General features: G+C 34.2%; 1 protein-coding gene across 2 annotated transcripts in view; it reads left to right on the top strand.

Annotated features, from left to right (window-relative positions):
* The window catches only part of LOC118439627 (LHFPL tetraspan subfamily member 6 protein), a 17,631-nt gene extending 495 nt beyond the window's left edge, over positions 1-17,136 (top strand). Inside the window, exons 2-7 of one of the 2 annotated variants that reach the window (XM_085655331.1) lie at positions 892-2,052; positions 2,283-2,530; positions 9,408-9,526; positions 12,260-12,435; positions 13,500-13,598; positions 15,992-17,136. In XM_085655331.1, the coding sequence (XP_085511457.1) occupies positions 2,441-2,530; positions 9,408-9,526; positions 12,260-12,435; positions 13,500-13,598; positions 15,992-16,125 (618 nt within the window). In that variant the 5' untranslated portion in view covers positions 892-2,052; positions 2,283-2,440 and the 3' untranslated portion in view covers positions 16,126-17,136. The remainder of the gene's footprint in view (positions 1-891; positions 2,053-2,282; positions 2,531-9,407; positions 9,527-12,259; positions 12,436-13,499; positions 13,599-15,991) is intronic. The other variant, XM_035861431.2, reaches the window with a different exon arrangement.
* Positions 17,137-19,357: the final 2,221 nt, after the last annotated feature.

Consider the following 19,357-nt stretch of genomic DNA (forward strand, 5'->3'; position numbering starts at 1 on the left):
ACAGCATGCGTGCGTCTGTTTGTGCATGTGTGTTATGTAATAGTAATAGTGGTGGTAGTGGTGATGATGGTGGTGGCAGTGGTTGCGGTGATAGAAAGGGGGTAGTTTAGGGGATGATAGGAATCCTCCTATGTTGCGTTACATACAACGGTAAGCCTCGTACTTGGCCGTGATCGCGTGCAGGTGCGTTCATGTCCGGCAGGAGAACATACTTAATGGAAGAAGAATAATGGGAGAGAAGTGAAAGGGGAACTTAATGGATAGGCTTACAATTAGCTAGAGGAAAATCAGGGAATATATGTAAGTTTCGTAAAATATTCGCTTTTATTATTATTATCATCATCTCATTGATATAATACAAAACATTGTCAATTTGTCGTATACATTGAATACAATTAATTCATAAATTAATTAATCTTGAAATATATAAGATCGTAATTCTATCGTGTGCATTTTAATTGCATGATTTATTAAGGCTCACAAGGTGTTTAAGGTATACTAGTTCGTTCATGTGTATTCTCTGTTTATTCTTTTTCTCTCTCTCTCTCTCTCTCCATCTTTTGGGAAGCTAAATACGTATGAGTAAATGCATGTATATATATATAGAGCTTGCGCGACTTCACAGAGAGAGAGAGAGAGAGAGAGAGAGAGAAAGAGAGAGAGAGAGAAGCGTGCACGCGTCTCCTACCGGTAATTCGATGTATACATGTATTATACATATATAGAAATATAATACATATATAGTTACGTACATATAGACATATGTATATATATATATATATGGCTGTATATAAATATATATATGTATATATATACATATATATATGTATGTGTATATATATATATATATATATATATATATATATATATATATTTTGGTACATTCGCCAGATGGTTCAACCGAGATGCTGTGGCACCACGCTGTTCGAGAGAAGAGGACGCAAACGGAGCGAGCGAGAGAGCAATGAGATGCTAGTGGTGGGAGAGAAACAGTACAGGAGCGCGCAAGAGAAAGAGAGAGAGAGAGAGAGCGATAGAGGAGCGAGAGAGAGAGGGAAAGGGAAAGGGAGAGACAGTGAGAGAGAGAGAAAGAGAGAGAGAGATAGAGAGAGGGATGAAGAACGAAGAGGAGAACGGTCCAGTCGCAGTTCCGACGCGGCACCGCGCGCGTCAACTTCGGATTAGGTAGTAGAGACAGACACGAGGTATCAGAAATTCGTGCATGATATTTCTTTTTTCCCTTTTGTCTCTCACTGGTTCAACGTTCACTCTTACGTTTATTAAGCCGTCGTTCGTTTTTTTTTTTTTTCGGACGTGTCGGAACAAAATGGAAATTTTCATATAAATATATAATTTCGTGCGTTCGACTCGGGTGGGAGAAAAACACGCGAAGAAAAAGTCATAAATAATACGGTCGATTGTTTCCCTCTCTTCTCCCTCTCCCCCTCCATCTCCATCTCCATCCTCTCTATTTCTTTTTTTTTTTTTTCTATTTCTTTCCTCTTTCTTTCTCTTTTTCTTCTCTTCTTTTAAGAGCACGCGTGTGTTCTCTTCGAAGTATACACGCATACGTTTACACGCATTCGTACATATATATACGCGTGTGTATAAATATATAAAGAGATGTGTATACGAGACCATGCGTTAAGTTATAATTAGCTTCGAGCGTGTTTCTCATCTTCTTTCTAAAAGAAGGAGGAGATAGATAGATAGAGAGAGGGAGAAAGACAAAGCTTCTTCAGCTGGGAAGCTCCGATTTTGACTTTCAACGTCATTCAAGCAAGCATACGAGTAAGCAAGCCGGTCGCTTAGTCCTCTCTGTATGTATACAACACGTACGACACAAACAATTTTGATATATTCCTTGAGAAAATAGACAGTGGGACAAGGTCATAGAGAGATACGAAGAAGACGACGAATTGAACGAAGAATTTTGTTGATCTTTAATAATCTACGAACGATCATTATTTCTTCTCAATTGATGATCTATGACATTTCTCGATCTTGTTCAAGAGAGCAATAACACGAAGAAAGTGAAGAGGAAAAGGAAAAGTATAATATAGCAAAAGGAGATAATAATAATAATAATAATAACAAAAAAAAAATAATAATAATAGTAATAAAATTATAATAAATAATAATAATAATAAATAATAATAATAGTAATAATAATAATAATAATAATAATAATAATAATAATAATAATAATAATAATAATAATCAGAAGAAGCAGAGTTCTCTATTGCGAATTTCTTTTTTTTTTTTGTTTTGATTGACGGAAGTTACTCCAGCCAGGATATTTTATGGATAAAAAGAAAGCGGTAGAATACATAGTACGGGCTTCGATTTTCGAGCTTCCGACGTTCGTCTCAGCGTTGGAACCTCGTGAAACGACGTGAAAGGGTAGTGCGAATGAGGCGAACGCTTTCAAACCGATGAGATGACAGTGCTGTGCGTGCTGTGGGCTACTCTGTCCACTGTGGCATCGATCCTAGCGTGTTCCGGCTTTTATTTGCCTTATTGGATACAGGTAAACGACATTCACTACCCCGATCTCCATTTCTATTTTATGTCTCTGTCTCTCTCTCTCTGTCTTCTTTTTTTTTCGTTTTCTATTATTTTCTTTTTTATTTTTTTCTTGTATGTATCTCGTCATATTTTATACAATCAAAATTATTAAACGTTATATCTTTATTCTCTCTCTCTCCTTCTCTTTTTTTTTTTTTGTTACTTTCCATTTATCCCCATTTCCTTCATTTTTCTTTTCTAGCAGTCTTTTTTCTTTTTCTTTTTTCTTTTTTTTTTATTTTTTTTTTTTTTTTCGTTTACCTCATCTTCGATCGTAACGGAGAATCAACGTTAAATTAGTTTCTTTTCATCTTCTTCACGTAGCTTCCACGTGGAAAAAGAGGAGGAACGAGAACAGCGCCCACCTTTCCTTACTAATGTTTTCTTAAGAAAATCAACTCTCAGCACACTGTGCTTTTTCTTTTCTCTCGACCCAAGAACTTGTTTATTTGCAAGAGCTCCTTCCGCCGAACGATACGTTTCCTTTCAAGGAAAAATTTCCTTCATTCTTTTTTTACTTTACGCTTTCTTATTTTCCATTTCAAACGATCTATTATAATATCGAAAATAATTTTCTTATAAATTCGAACGAATTATCAATCTAAATGATATATATAATATTTCTTTTCACTATTTCTCTTTCTCTCTTTCTCTCTCTCTCTCTCTCTCTCTCTCTCTCTCTTTCTTTCGCGTGCTCTTTCTCTCTTTTTTTTTTTAATTTAATTTAATTACTTTGCAAACAACTCAACGTTTCAACGCTTGCGATAACGTTTTATATAATAATAGTAATATTTAAATATACGGTATATACATATTATATATATATTTTATATATATATATAAAAATATATATATATATATGTATGGGTACAATATATTATTTAAATTCATTTCCTATTCGTGATATGTTCTTAGTTATGAATTACAAATTACGGGTGGTTGTTCACGTAGAAATTCAAGCTCGTTCGTCGAAATCGCTGTTTCGAGCAGTAATAAAGAATAAAGGTAAAAAAAAGAAATAAAAAAAGAAAGAAAGAAAGAAAGAAAGGAAGAAAGAAAGGAAGGAAAAAAGAAGCCGTGGTTTCTACAGTCAAAGCTTTAAGCGATTTACCAATTTTCAGCTCGAACTTTTAATGGACTTCAATAAATTGAAATCGAATGGCTTTAATTCGCTCTTTCTAACTAACCGTGCTCCGTCGGTTAATTACTTGAAAGTAGTTTCGCGTGTATATATATATATATACATATATACATACACATATACAAGGTCCGATATATAAGTCGATATTTTCGTTTTCGAAGATATTGTATTTTATTTTTATTTTTATTTTTAATCGTTGTTTTCTCCCTCTCTCTATTTCTCTCTCTCTCTCTCTCTCTCTCTCTCTCTTTTTCTTTCTCTCTTCTCATTCTTATATTTCGTTATTACTCTTGGCTCGTTTCGTTCGAACGAGATGCATTACGAGACAGATATATCGAAGTCCCTTGTTATATCGTTTAGCACGTATATTACGTTCGGCGATACGAGGAAATCGTGTAGATATTTTCAGTTTTATTTTACAGTCGATATCACCACACACATATCGTACGAACGAGATCCTTACTTGTGCTGACGTATGCTATGCACCGCTAAAGTTATGAAGACTTTTCGAAAGTACGAATCGAAATATCTTTTTCTTACATCGAGCTTTATATATGCCTTTACAGATGTAAAGACGTTTATCAATTGATCGTATTAATTTGAAAAATTTATTATTGACTTTGCTTTAATGTAAACACCATTGGTATCATTTGTGGTATCACAAAATGTGTTATAATCGTTTATACAGAGATTCATAACGAATCCGTTCACGGATTTAACATTTCCATCAAACTAATTTACTTATTAATGATAATGAAATCGTTAATGAACTTATTACAGAGACGCGTGATCATTTTCAAATAAACAAAACCACATTAGAGATAGCTTATACTAGTAGTCGTTTTAATACGAACGTAAACATATATTCTCGTAATATATTTCTGTGATACGTTTTACGAACACGTTTGTATAAAAACAATTTAACAATCACGATCGACTGTATAAAGCAAATCAAAGGACGTAGACACGTATAAATCTACATCACACATCACGTAGAAATTCACGGATCAATGATATTTCAATCGAAACTTGAAAAAGTATACAATGTATAAGCTTGTTCGAAATCCTAGCCCCAAAAATGTTTTCGAGCTATTGTTGTTGTTTTTTTTTATATTTTTTGTATATTTTGTATTTTTTTAATTTTTTTATTTTTTTTAATATACATTTCTATACACGTGCTTGTTTTCATTCTTTTGTCTCAACCAAAAAACTACTTCGATACAAAATATATATATATATATACATATATACGCATAGAAATTAAACATGCACGTTTCATTCATACATCACACGTTCGCATGAATATTATATGTTCGTTTATGTTGCTGATCGAGCACTTTGTTAACGTTTTGCAAAAGAATGAAACCGCAGAAAGTAATACGATTAGAGTGTCATAGTATGATAAAACGTTCTCCTTAAATTAATGATCAAAAATTATATAAAAATTGAAGATTATTTTGTTACGATGATCAGACATAGCAATATAAATATAATATTTTATATATAATATAAATATAGATTCTTTTAAATAATTTTCACATTTATATTTTTATATTACCTAGGTAGGTACCTTCCTTTTTTTTCTTTTTTCCTTCGTTGAACGAACAAACGAACGAACGAACGAACGAACGAACGAACGAACGAAGGGAAGAAAAAGAGGGAAATAGAAAAATGATGGCGGTGTAACGTAGAACATCGTACACATGTATCCCTTTCCTAGTAGCACATAAATCCGTCTTTGCCGTACGATCGGTTTACGTCCGTAAGTAGTGTAACACAGAAAAAGAGAGGGAGGGATAGAGAAAGAGAGAGAGTGTGTGTGTGTGAGAGAGAGAGAGAGAGAGAAAAGTAGGGGTTGCTTCGAGCGGTTGCCCCGACATAGAACTTTACTCGTACCTTTTTTATACGACGATACGGATGACGTTTCTAGCCGCGACGGATATCCGGCCGTTGCTTCGTTGCTTCGCGGAAAAGCGCGATACGTCCGAGCAATTGGCCGATCTCCGTTGAGAAATGTTCGTCTCATAGACCCACCCTCCTTACGGTATTTCTCTCCTTCTTCTTTTCCTTCTTTCTTCCTCTCGGTTTCTCTACACCCGTTTCCTTTAGCCATAGACGCCTTCTTCTGCGACATACACTAACACACATAAATATCGAGCTTTTGCAACGAAAGGAGAAGAAAGGAGAGACTTATCGCCGAGCAAAAGCATAGTACTCGTAGCTTCTCTTTTTTGTTTTCTTTTTCTGCTTTTTCTTTTTCTATTTTTCTTCTTTTTTCTTTTTCTTTTTCTTCTTCTTCTTTTCTTTTTTTGTTTTGTTTTGTTACCTCCTGTCTTTTCTCGCGAAGATGGAAGGATACAGCGAAGAAGAGAGAGAGAGAGAGTGAGAGAGAGAGTCGATCGATATCTATGCGTACGTGTGAGAATGATAGACAAAAGAAATAAAAGAAAAGAAAATAGTAAAAGAAAATGAGAGTGGGAGAGGGAGAGTTAGATTGATTTATTATACTCGGTTTTTTGACAAAACACCATTGCAAACGGAATTAAGGTTAAAATGTAATACGTGAAATAATAAACGAACGTGATACAATAATTAAAAAGTAGAAGTAACAAATCTCGAATATATTTCATTTTTAATTTATGCATGTGTACGTATATATATATATATATATATATATATAAATATATACATATATATATATATATATATATATATATATACATGTACACACACACTTAATATGATAGTTACAAATCGTAGGATTGTGCGCGACAGTTAAGGGCCACCGTGGTTAATACTTGATTTTGGTCTCGTAATTACATGACGTAATCGGATTATAGGAACGTCGGTATATTTCAATAAATTAGTCGGTAGTAGGTATTCCTTTGTTGGGAATTACCACCGAGCGAACGCGGTCTACCGAGTCAATATTCGAGTATTAGCGGATTCGAACTTTATTATCCGCGTAATGTCGCACTGAAGCGGACGCACTCTGACGAAACAATGGATATTTAATGTTATATTCATCGACATCGTCTCGTTACAAAACGGTCGCGAGTAAGTGAGTATGTGTATGTGTGTGTGTGAGAGAGAGAAAGAGAAAGAGAGAGAGAGAGAGAGAAAGAGAAATAGATAGAAGATAGGAGCGAACAAAATTTTACGCATATAGGATCAAAGCGTGCGGAACCACCCCTACGTTACATTTGCATAAGAAAACAGGAATCTCCAAACGCGTTATCCTACCTTTTTATTCGCAAATATGTCGGCCAGCTGCGAATTTACCTCTCTTTTTATCTCTCCTCGGACCCTACACGTACACTACATGCATACATACATACACATATACACATTTACAAAAATCTCCCTAGTCAAGAGTTTCAAACACCGCAGAGTGATTACTTTCAAATAAGCTTTTTTCTTTTTTTTTTTTCCCCTCTACCCATTATTTTTTCACGACGACGATGTAGAAATTTTACTTTAAGGGGGAATCTTCCAAGATAAATAATTCGAATTCGTGATAAAGAACGACGATAAATATTTAGTTTAGTATACTTTGACATATAAGGATATTATTTTTTATTTGGCGATAAGAACAAAACGTTAAAAAATATGTTGATTTCCTGAAAAACGTTTCTATCACTAAAACATCAAGCTATATAAGGATTAGAAAAGATATAAGGAAATCCAAGGAGATAGGATAATATCCATAAATTTTTTTTAGAAAGAATGTACCATACATCATGCATATGTATGTAAAGTCCTTCGATTTTTTTGTCACCCCTTTTTCTCTACCGTGATTTATACGAAAAGTTTTCTTTCTTTTTCTCTCCCTTTTTTTTTGTCTCCTCCTTTCGTTTTCCTTTTCTCCTTTTCTCTTTTTCTTTTTTTTTCTTTTTCTTTTTTCTTTTTTTTTTTCCTTTTTTCTTTTTCGAGCCTCCTCTCGAAGGAGACGCTGCCTGATTAGGATTCTTAATCGACCGAAACCTGGCGCCGTTGTTGTAGTTTCGAAGTCGCCGCGCGTTTTTGCCCGAGATAACGCCAAGATAGTGTAGTGTATCCTGGCAAAGGATACCTTGGAAGAATATGCGGAACGTACGAGCTCGAGGTAACGCGGTTATTAGCATACCGATGGTTCTCGAAATTGCCACATTACAAATTCTGCATGAGAGAGAGAGATAGATAAAGAGAGGGAGAGAGAGAGAGAGAGAGAGAGAGAAAAGTAAGGCCTTTAAACGTTTCGTCGAGCATGATGGAGCACGAGCGAGAAAGTTATACAGAGATTGAGATAGATAGATAGAGAGAGAGAGAGGGAGAGAGAAAGGGACAGAGAGAGAGAGAGATAATAAGATAATATATACGCTCTAATTGAACGCTTCCCATAACACAAAGCTATTTTTTTTTTACATTATAATTTATCATTTATATATAATTTGATGATTACTCGATCGAAAAAAAAGACAAAATCACGTGCAAGTAATCAGTTTAACACTCCTTCGAATAGCAATGTTGGTGTAGTGAGACACGTGGTTTGCAAAAGTCGACTTTTTTCGTCGACTTTATCCTGTGATTTATATACGAAACTTTAGGACTTGAGCCAATTAGGAGTTACAAAAGTCGTAAAATTCGCACAGCGTGAGATTCGATTTATCGTTGATCGAAAAGGATAATTTCATGCAACGCGACTCGATGAAATTCTTTGCACGGATTTGTATAAGTAGATTATTTCTCTTTTTCTTTTATATTTTTTCTTAAATAAAAAACGACGACGTACGACCGTTTTACTCCGAGAATATTTTCCTTCTTTTGCCGTTTGCATGCAAATTTTTCCTCATACTTACTTACTTATTTACGTACTTAGTTACTTATGAAAATACTTTAGCGTGTTGGTCGATATAACAGGGTAACGCGTAATGCAGAATAACGAGAACGTTGAAAAATGAACGCGTTCAACGCAGCGATAATATTTAGAAATCGTCCTCTGATCGTTATCTCTTTCTCTTTCATTTTTTCTTTTTTAGTATGTTTTTTGTTTTTTTTTTTTTTTTTTTTTCCTTTTCTTTTTTTCCTTTCCTTTTTTGTAATCCGATTTTACGCAAAGTAAACGCGGAAAAATTAAATGGATACGAAATTAATCACGCGTTTGTTTATGTATCTATTAATCAAGCTCATGTTTAATGAAGCTGCTTTCGAAACGTTTTGGTTTTCTCTTTTATATGTGTGTATGTGTGTGCGTGTGCGTGCGTGTGTCCATGTATTGATTCCTCGTTTCATTACAATTCGTTAACTCAATCGTTGTTTTTTATGTGAAATGAAATCAACGACATCATTGACATCAATGATAAATCTATTTTCTTTCTAATAAGGCAGGATTTTTCTTCTTAATCTTTCATATTCATTGATTCATAAATTCATTATCGTTAAGGAGACTTTTATAAAGGACTTGAAATTGGATTTATACGTCATTAGCATTTCCTCACTTTGAAATACTCTATAAATTTTATATTTCTTTTTCTTAACATGATATTTCAGCAAACGTTTCCCGTCATATTTTTCCACAGAATCGCGTCGTAAAATACGACCGCGTAAGATCGGTGCGTGAAGCGCGAAGCAGACCTTTTTCTGGTACATACGACCTTAAAATAGCGAACGGTAAGCGCACACCGACGTCTGTTTAGATTTATGTCTTTATATTTTTCAGGGACGACTGCTGGGAAAGGCCGACGCGTACTTTAGTTCCTTTCGGCGTTGCAACTATCCACGAATCAGGGCACCTAACGCTACTCCTGAGATAGTTTACGAGTGTGCTCGGTACTCTAGGTACGTATGTACATATATGCGTTTGTTTATTTATTGATTGTGCGTATTCTCACATTCATTGCCATCTCCACAGTTCCTATAGATATATGTCTATGTATACGTTTGCGGTACGTTTGTGTATACACGTGCCGCCCATTTACCCGCGTTTCCGCGACCGGAACCGCATCCTTCTCGTTTAGCGCAACCAGAAATTCCTGAATGTATCACCACTGTGCCCGCTCGAAAATGGCAAATATCGTCCGCCCCATTGTTTGCCAAAACTGAATCTCTTCCTCTGAATTTTCCCGTATACACGCGTGCGTGTATTTGCGCCTGTATATATGCGTAAGTGACACATAAATACATAACGCTCGTATACGTAAAGCGGAAAGATATTCGAGTGGTGTACAGAAATTCTAAACGCATGAAAAAACAAAGCGTTCCCTTTGAAATCTTGTTAAGCGCAAGTTCGTTTAAAATTTCTTATAATTAATTATGATCTATATGTATTTCGTTTTATTTGTATATTTTATTATAGGATGCCTTTAGGCTAATTTTATATAATAAAATAATGTTATATGATAAAAAGGGAGAAAAAATGAATTACTTATTTTCTTCATTATTCATTTAATATCGCATATAAGTGAGGGAAAAATTTGTTTAGATTATTATTATTGTTTAGTTTTTTTTTCTTTTTTTCTTTTTCTTTTTTTTTTTTCTTTTTTTTTTTTTTTTTTTTTTTTTTTTGAAGGTAGAACCAAGAGAAATATTTTTTTTTTGAGTGTATTGAATTATATATATATATATATATATATATATATATATATATATAATGTATGTAAATATAAATATATATGCTCGTATATGTACTCTATAAAAATGTAATTTTACGGGATTCATCGATGGGCGTAAATACATTTATTGGAAATAAATTGTCATTAACGAAGATGTCAAAGTGCTATTTGTAAAAGAAGTATGTAAAAAAAAAAAAGAAAAAAAAAGAACACTAACAAAACATTAATATCACGACAAAATGCAAATTGAACGAACGTTCACGGTCGATTACAGTTTGAAAAAGAAAGAAAATTAAAAAATATATATCGTCTCTCTGAGTATACTATGCAATATAAATAATTGTGAGACCGACAAATTCAGATGGATACAATCGATTTAACTTTTGTGTTTCCCTCAGGCGTATTCAATTGAGAAGAATCTTTCACATTAATGATTACCTATCGATGTTGTGTATATGCATCCAATATTTGTTCATCATTAATCGATCTACTTTCATTTAATCTGTCAAATGTTTCATTTCATAGCTCGATGTTAGTTTTGAGGTGAAAGAGACATGAAGAGAGAAAAACAAAATGAAAGTCATTTGAAATTTTCATTGTGTGGGATGAATTGAAATAATCGTTAAATAATCGAAATTAAGTGAAAATAATTTGGTGAAAGAAATGAAATTTTCTTGTTCGATTATAAAATTAAAATACTTCAAAGGCAATAAATTTTCAAACGATACTAATCATTGTTAAAAGGCATTCAATTTCAAATATACACATTCATCAAATATACACATAATCTTATTAGTTATTATTAAAGTATATGAATATTGTTGTCTAGGTAATAACTTTATTATTACACACATATAAATATGAATTAAAGTTTTGATAAATCAAATACGTTATTTTATTTAACTCTATATCGTTCTATTAGTTTTCAATTTCTTGACCAAGAAAATATACTCTTTAATGTCATAATATAATACATATGTATATTTCATAGCATTCGAAACAATGGGAGAACGGCTTTCTAGTATTCGTTGATAGCCGAACTTGGAATTAATTACGAGTGTGTAAGGTATATTGCGGTAGGGATGACGTATAAATTATTCTGTAACTGGCAACAGATATCCCGAACGTAACGTAACAGAGGCAAACAATGACGACGATCAACACGGGATGGAATATCCCAAGCGAAGCTGTGAACGGCATATTCACACACAAACATACACACACACAAACACACATGCACGTAAATACGTACATATGTATATACGTACATACAGATATACGTTCAGAGATATCTTTCGTGATTATCAGAAAAATATTTGCATTGAAATGAAATAACATCTTTTTAGTTAATTTCGAAGAGAAATGATAAAGATTTTTTTTCTTTTTTTTTTTTTATATATATATCTTTTATCGTATGCACGGTTAATATACGTTGAGTGCCAAATCAATTTTGCATTGGATATATATATATATATATATATATATATAATTTTTGTAAATAAAATATACATGAGAATTTATTGTCATACTTTTTTACTTTTATATTAAGAAGTATACATTTAATTATCTAAACGTTACAAAGTATATTTAAAAATGTTTGAAATAAAAATGTTTGAAAAATAGAATGCCGGTGAGTAGTGACCCTCTACTGTACCTTAATTTAACTTGTTAAACACTATACCCTTTTGAAATTCTTTACGTACTTTATAGAGCATAAAAATTGTTTTCATATATATATATATATATATATATATATATATATATATATATTTAAAAACTCCAAATACTTTGTCCAATCTAGAGAATGTTTTTAAATTTGAAGAAGTCTTCGAATATTTTCTTGACCTCCCCCCTCCCCTATCCACCATCTACCCCATCCACTTTACTCCGAGAATGAGAGATTAAGAATGTTTATAGAATATTTAATAATATGAGGTTCAACATAAAATGAAATTTGCAGTTTCTGGGATATACCAAGCGCATGGTGGCAAGCTAGCACGGTAACGATGGGGATTGGTGTATCGATTGCTGTGATCGGTGCATTGACTCTTTTAGCAGCAGCATCTTCTTTTCTACCCCATATACTAAGGACTCCAAAACATACTAGATTACTTGGTTCCATACATTTCATAGCCGGTGAGTAATCCTTGTCTTGTCTAATAACTAACTTTGATTCTGAACGCATACGACATGCTCCAATTGCCGTAATAGTCGAATTAACTTGTCTCGCATCTTGTCGGCAATTTCCTCTTAAAGGGTAATAGAGAATATTATAGGATTTAAAATTTATTCGATCGTTCTCGTTGATTACTGATCTAGATTAAATAGCATTACGACTAGTAAACCACGATGGAACGTTGAACATTTACTTGCTAGTAAGATAGGTATGCGATTTAATTTAATTGTACGTTTATATAATGGCCGTTTCAAACGAAATTAACGAATACGTTTAGAATGGAAAAACTTTTAATGAGTTTACGAATATATACATATATACGTATATATACGTATATCTCGCGTTTCACGTAAAAATATTTCCAATTGATTCGATTCGCTATGATTAAAATTCTTCGATCGGTTTTTAATTCTATACGAATTTATTCTCGTATTTTTTTTAAAGAAACAACTAAGTCTAATTTGAATAATTCTCAAAAGAGAAACCACATTGGATCACGCAATAATCTAGAATTTCTGGAAAATCGAGAAATTTATCCTTCCTACTGAAAGCCTATCGAACTTTCCACGTTCCTGTTAAATGGTCCCGCTTATAACCGAGTTCCTCGAGGTAATCCTTCGATCGACGTTGCTATCCTTGAGATAATCTACCGCAGAATCGAGTTTATCTCTCGTCGTCGTTGTCGTCGTCGTCGTCGTCGTCGTCGTCGTCGTCGTCGTCTTCTTCTTCATCGTCGAGCAACCACCTTACAGCGGTGAACCGTGACATTTCTGGAATTTCTCGGTTTCAAGCGTGTTTCTATCAAGGAGTGTGGGAAGATCGATGATGTTTCTACGTGGAAAGTTAGTTTACCTATACAAAAAGAGACATAGAAACAACATACATACGTTTCCTCTTTCCATTCTCATTCTCTTTCTCTTTATTCTTATCCACCTTACTTATTCCCTAGTTTATATAATCTTATAGCATAGAATATCAAAACTAATGAGACAAATTCCAGCTGTCTTGTGTCTCTACGTTACAGCTACAATGATATGTGGTGGTTTGGTGATGTACCCCATTGGATGGGACAATCAAGAAGTACGTGAGTCCTGCGGCAAGGCTGCGAACGTGTACAATCTCGGTGAGTAAGCTGTTTCTCTCTCTGTCTCTATTTCTCTCTCTCTCTCTCTCTCTCTCTCTCTCTATCTATCTATCTATCTCTCTTTCTCTCTCTCTCTCTCTCTCTCTATCTATCTATCTCTCTTTCTCTCTCTCTTTCTCTCTCTCTCTCTCTCTCGTTATAGAAGCAAGCTCGTCATTTCCTTCTCGTAGAATGGTGCTAATCGCCGATGTAAGGGTCGACCGCGCAACGATCATTACGCACCTCGTATAACCACGGAACCTAACGACGCTCTTACTGTCGGTTTCTCTCTCTTTCTATCTCTCTCTCTCTCTCTCTCTCTCTCTCTCTCTCTCTCTCTCTCTCTCTCTCTCTCTCTCTCTCTCTATCTCTCTCTCTCTCTCTCTCTCACATGCGCGCGGAACTTTCTCTATCCTCGAGGCAGGCACGAGCCCTCTAACCCCTTTTTGTGTTAGTTTATGAACCTAGGCTGTATCGCGGACTTACGCTATTCGTTCGACCTTAACAGTAACCTTCCTAACCGTTTATTGCTATCTGTTTCTCTTGTTTCTTTATTATGTCTCATTTTCTCTCTCTCTCTCTCTCTCTCTCTTTCTCTATCTATCTACCTATCTATCTATCTATCTATCGATCTATCTATCTCTTTCTCTTTTTTATTTTCCGTTTATCTATCTCTTTCTGACATTCTGTTTCTGTCTATAATACATGTAGATATATATATATATATATGTATTTTTTTTTTAATTTATTGCATACAGACAGTACTAATAATCATCGAATTAAAATTCAAATCTAATTTGCTCTGGTCTTTCAGTTCTCATTCAATCTTACCCTTTTTCTATTTTCTTTCTCTTTCTATTCCCCCGGAAAGGGTTAATCAATTTGAAGCTTCCGTCGTGACCCTATCTCAAAGAATTCCCCAAGGATTCCAGGAGAAATGAACTTATCTGCGACCGATCGACCCGACAGGAAACTGTTACGACGCGCGACCGCCCCTGGAATTAACTTCTCGCGAGAACGTTTTCGATCACCGAGATTTTTCCGCGATTTATTGAGGAATAAAAAAGAGAAAAAGAGATCGATAAGTAGATAGACAGATAGATAGATCGAGAAAGAAAGAGAGAGCGAGGGAGAGAGAGAGAGAGAGAGAGAGAGAGACGTTTGTCGAGTCACGTTTCTTACGGTTCATTCAACGATTTGATTATAAGCAGACTTTCTATTAAATCGAACTTCGGTGATCCATTTAATTTTCAAGCAATTTTAATGGACGTTTAACGATATTTCGCGTTCCGTTATGTTGACACAGCTAGGAGATTTTCTGAAAGCTTTTCTGAAAGTTGCTTTCGTGAATAGTAGCAGTATGTACTTTGGAAGAAAATCTGTCGAAAAGGATTTTTGTAGAAAGTTTAAATAGAAGGAGAGAAAAAGAGAGAGAAAGAGAGAGAAAGAGAGAGAGAGAGAGAGAGAGAGAGATTGTAGGGAAAGCGAAGTCATTTTCCTTAACGAAATAGATTTAAAACTGCCATGTACATATATACATACATATATATATATATATATATATATATATATATATATATATACATGTATCTGTACGTTTCTATATATATATGTGTGTACGTGAGTTCGATTCTATCTTCACACGTTTTGTACGCTAAATATATCCTATTTTCCGATACTTTCTTTTCTTCGATTTTCAAAAAAAGATTTTCCGATACTCTTTCTACGTACTACAATAAGCAGTAAGTTCTTACAATATTATCTGTTCTATCGTAAAAGCTATTAATGCCAATGGCACTCTCCTTTTTATCGACTTAAATGTAACTACGAAATTATTTAACGTCAAAAAGAGAATAAACGAATAATCGTAAGATATATGTATATTTGAAATATTTTCGTGAACAAAATTATGATGACTCTTTAGGGGAATCGACAAGTGTTTTGAAAATTTCAGTCGAATTGAATAACATTCCGTTTGAATCACCGAGAATGATGCATCGTGCGCAATAATTGGCTCGACTTTGTCTCCTGGGATCTCTCTCTCTCTCTCTATCTCTCTCTCGATTAAGCTCAAATCTTGAACTTGAAGTGTCCCTTAGGGTAAGCATATTGTTGTGACAAGTGCACGTAATCGCTTATGGGATAGGATAGAACGGTGATACGTAACCATATATAAGAGATAGAAAGGCAGATAGAGATAGAGATAGAGATAGAGATAGAGATAGAGATAGAGATAGAGATATAAATAGAAATAGAGATAGAGATAGAGAATCAAGTTGTATTAGAACGGTGGAACAACAGAGAATGGTCCCGCAGCAAAGCAGAAATTCATCGGTCAAAGAGACGACAGGTTTAGAGTCGATGATGACCTGTCAACGGTTTGTACGTTTCAGGCAAATGCTCATTGTCCTGGTCCAGTCATCTCCTCATCGGTTCGGTAATCTTGCTGATGCTGTGCTTCGGTCTGAGTTTCTGCGCTGCCCGACACAAGCCGTCACACTCGCACACGGATCCCCTGCGCATTTGACAATCGATTCGCGCCTACTCCTCGCCGAAGACGACGACAACCACTCTCTCCTTCGTCACAGTCTGTTGATCGTCACTCTATAGTCAACCGATAACGTACGTACATACGTACGTATCTCTGTGTATGTTCATCTGTCTGTATGTATGTATGTCTGTATGTGTGTGTGTGTGTGTGTGTGTGTGTGTGTGTGTGAGTTTGTGTGTCAGTGTGTATATCTACATACTACATCGAATAAGCAGTAACGTGACTACGAAATTTGTATTTCATCGAGAAATAACATCGATTCTCTATTCCCGTTGCTTCTTCGAATATTGTCACGTAGTATGTATACTCGCGGGGATACGAAATTGATTGTTCTTTTTAAGAGTTTCTAGTGTATGTATGTATCTTTAAGTATCTATGTATGTGTGCCATTCTTTGGCGTATGTGTGTGAGTGTGTGTGTGTGTGCATGTGCGCGTATGAACGTATGACTTAATAGATAGAAAAAATAAGAAGAAGACAAAGATGTATCTAATGTAAGAGTTGAGTATATGCGATTTTAATAATCGCACTTGTCATAGTGAGTTCGTTTCCGAGTCGCCATTCTACTTAAGACTTTCCTATCATTTCCTTCTTTTCCTTATTTTTATCAACGTAAGAGGAATTCTCTCGGAAAATCAAATGAAATGAATCGATTTGATTTCTTATCTCTCTCTCTCTCTCTCTGTCTCTCTTTCTTTCTCTCTCTAAGGCTTCTTTTATTCTTTAAATATTTCCATTCAAAAATTACCTAAGGCAAAATGAACGAATACTTTCTCTAAAATCGATCCTCACAAAACTGCCTTTGGCTCTTGTGCATAGCGTAGCATAGAATAGCAGAGTATTGCATCGCATTGGAGAAGGAATTTTGGCTCTTACCTTCTCTCATGTTGGCATCCTTTTTCCACTTTTGCTCCCGGCATTCGAACTCATTCGAATCCTTTCGTTTTGTGAAGATTTGAATTCCTTTATAAACCACTCTTGAGAAAAAGAGAGAACCTAGTTTCTTTTTTTCTCTTTCCTTTTCTATTCATCCATCTATCTGTCTTTCTGAGGTTGCTTTTAAAAGCTGGCCGCAGGTAGATTTCCGTCTTTTCGTGAGAAAGAGATAAAGAGAGAGAGAGAGAGAAAGAGAAAGAAACAGAGAGAGAAAGAGAAAGAAACAGAAAGAGAAAGAGAGAGAGAGAGAGAGAAATGAAATGAAGAAACGATGAGAGAAAATGACGTACAAATGGAAGCGTTAAATTTGGATGCCTCTTACTTTATGCAATTCCGTATACACATACATATACATAAATATATATATATTTATATATAAATATATAAATATATAAATATATAAATATATAAATATATAAATATATAAATATATATATAAATATATATTATATATATGTTTAGCGATATAGTGATGGAATTTACAGTGTGGCACTCTTATCTCCGGCATAGCCACGTTGCGCTGCTACTGAATTCCACTACCCTCTCGCATGGACACTTGTCTCCCAGGGGTTTTAGGTCGTAAACAAATACTTCGTAAGTACGTTTACCCTGCGCACGGATTTAAAGCTCGTACATACATAAGCTTTAACTTCTCTTTACTTGTATATTCCTCCATCCCCCTCCCTTTCTCTCTCTCTCTCTCTCTCTTCATATATATATATATATATATATATATATATTATATATATATATATATATATATATATTGTATATATATAAATAGTTATAGCACTTTATCGTTGTATGCTATGTTCGTACAAGTATACATCAAATATATTTTGACTCTTATCATTTCTAATGAATTAACAATAATGATAAGCTTAAAACATTTTCTATTCAGATAATTCCGATTTTCGTTTTAACCATACGATAAAATGAATATTAGATTTGTAATCTCGATAAAATATTGAAAGAGAAAGAAGGTCGCTTGACTATACGCAAATTTTAGTGTCGAGTTGCAAATTCTATTAGATTTACGCACTAATACGGATTTCCTTTTACTGAAATCTGGTACGCTCTACGCGTGTTTTATTCTGTCTCTCTCTTATCCTCTGTCTCTCTCTCTTCTTCTCTCTCTCTCTCTCCCACACTATGAGTTCAACAATACGATCCCCCAAACTTTTTCAATGGATACGAAAATCTGTGGTAAAATCCAAGGTTTTTTTTTTCTTTTTTCCTTTTTTTCTTCTGTGTCTGCGCATCGTATGTATGTGTGCATATTTTTTTCTGTTAGAATCAGCTAGTCGGGATATTTCATCGATAAAAGGGATAGCAAAATAACAGGGAAAAAGAAAAATAATAAATCTGATAATATTACAAGCAAAAATAGAAAGGGCACTTTTATTTTCTTCAGGATGCCACATAAACTTTTTTTCCTTCGGTATCAAATTCCACCCTTTTCCCGTAATGAAGTTCAATGGGTATAACGATAATGAGGACGATGATAATAATAGCGTTGAGAGGAAAAAGAAAATAATGAAAAGTCATGGCGTTTACGTAATAAAACTCCATTTTTGATTATTTTTTAAGTGTACTCACGACTATTCCATCGTCTCGTTCATTATCGATCGGTTCATTTGAATTAGCGTTCGTTCTTTCAAAAAATTCATAGGAGAGATTAAGAGAGCATCGTAATCAGGATGTAGTATTAGCTCTTTAAATGTTCATTCCGCATTAACGTCTGACGTTTAGAAAATAGAAGTTTACTCGTGGAATATATAATATAATAAAATTCGTTACTTTTCTTTTTTTTTTCTTTTTTTTTTTTTCTTTTTCAGTTTTTTATTTTGCAATATTTAACAATACGAACGGTATTATAACGCTACATGTATCTGATGTGTTATAATTAAAAAAAATAGAGAAAATGTAATAACGTTTTTTAAAAATATATAAGTATAATAACTTTTGAAATATATTTCTCATATGTACACCAGTTGAGAATCGCACTTAGCGCTATTACGATGATGGTTTGATTTATTATAGTGAATTTCACTTGTTATAAGAGCGAAAACGACGATAGACTTTTTTCCTCCTCTTTTCCCCTCTTTTGATAAAAGCCATTGGTAGAACGATTGTGTCGACGATGGAAAGAAAGTAGAGATTAGAAAGAGTAAGAAAAAGAGAGAGAGAGAGAGAGAGAAAGAGAAAAAGAGAACGTGACTTGAGGAAAATGAGTATAATCCTACGCGTATGTAGCTCGTGCATTCGACGGT

Source organism: Vespa mandarinia, chromosome 2, assembly GCF_050613455.1.
Source record: "Vespa mandarinia isolate Hongniang chromosome 2, ASM5061345v1, whole genome shotgun sequence".
Lineage (NCBI taxonomy): Eukaryota > Metazoa > Arthropoda > Insecta > Hymenoptera > Vespidae > Vespa > Vespa mandarinia.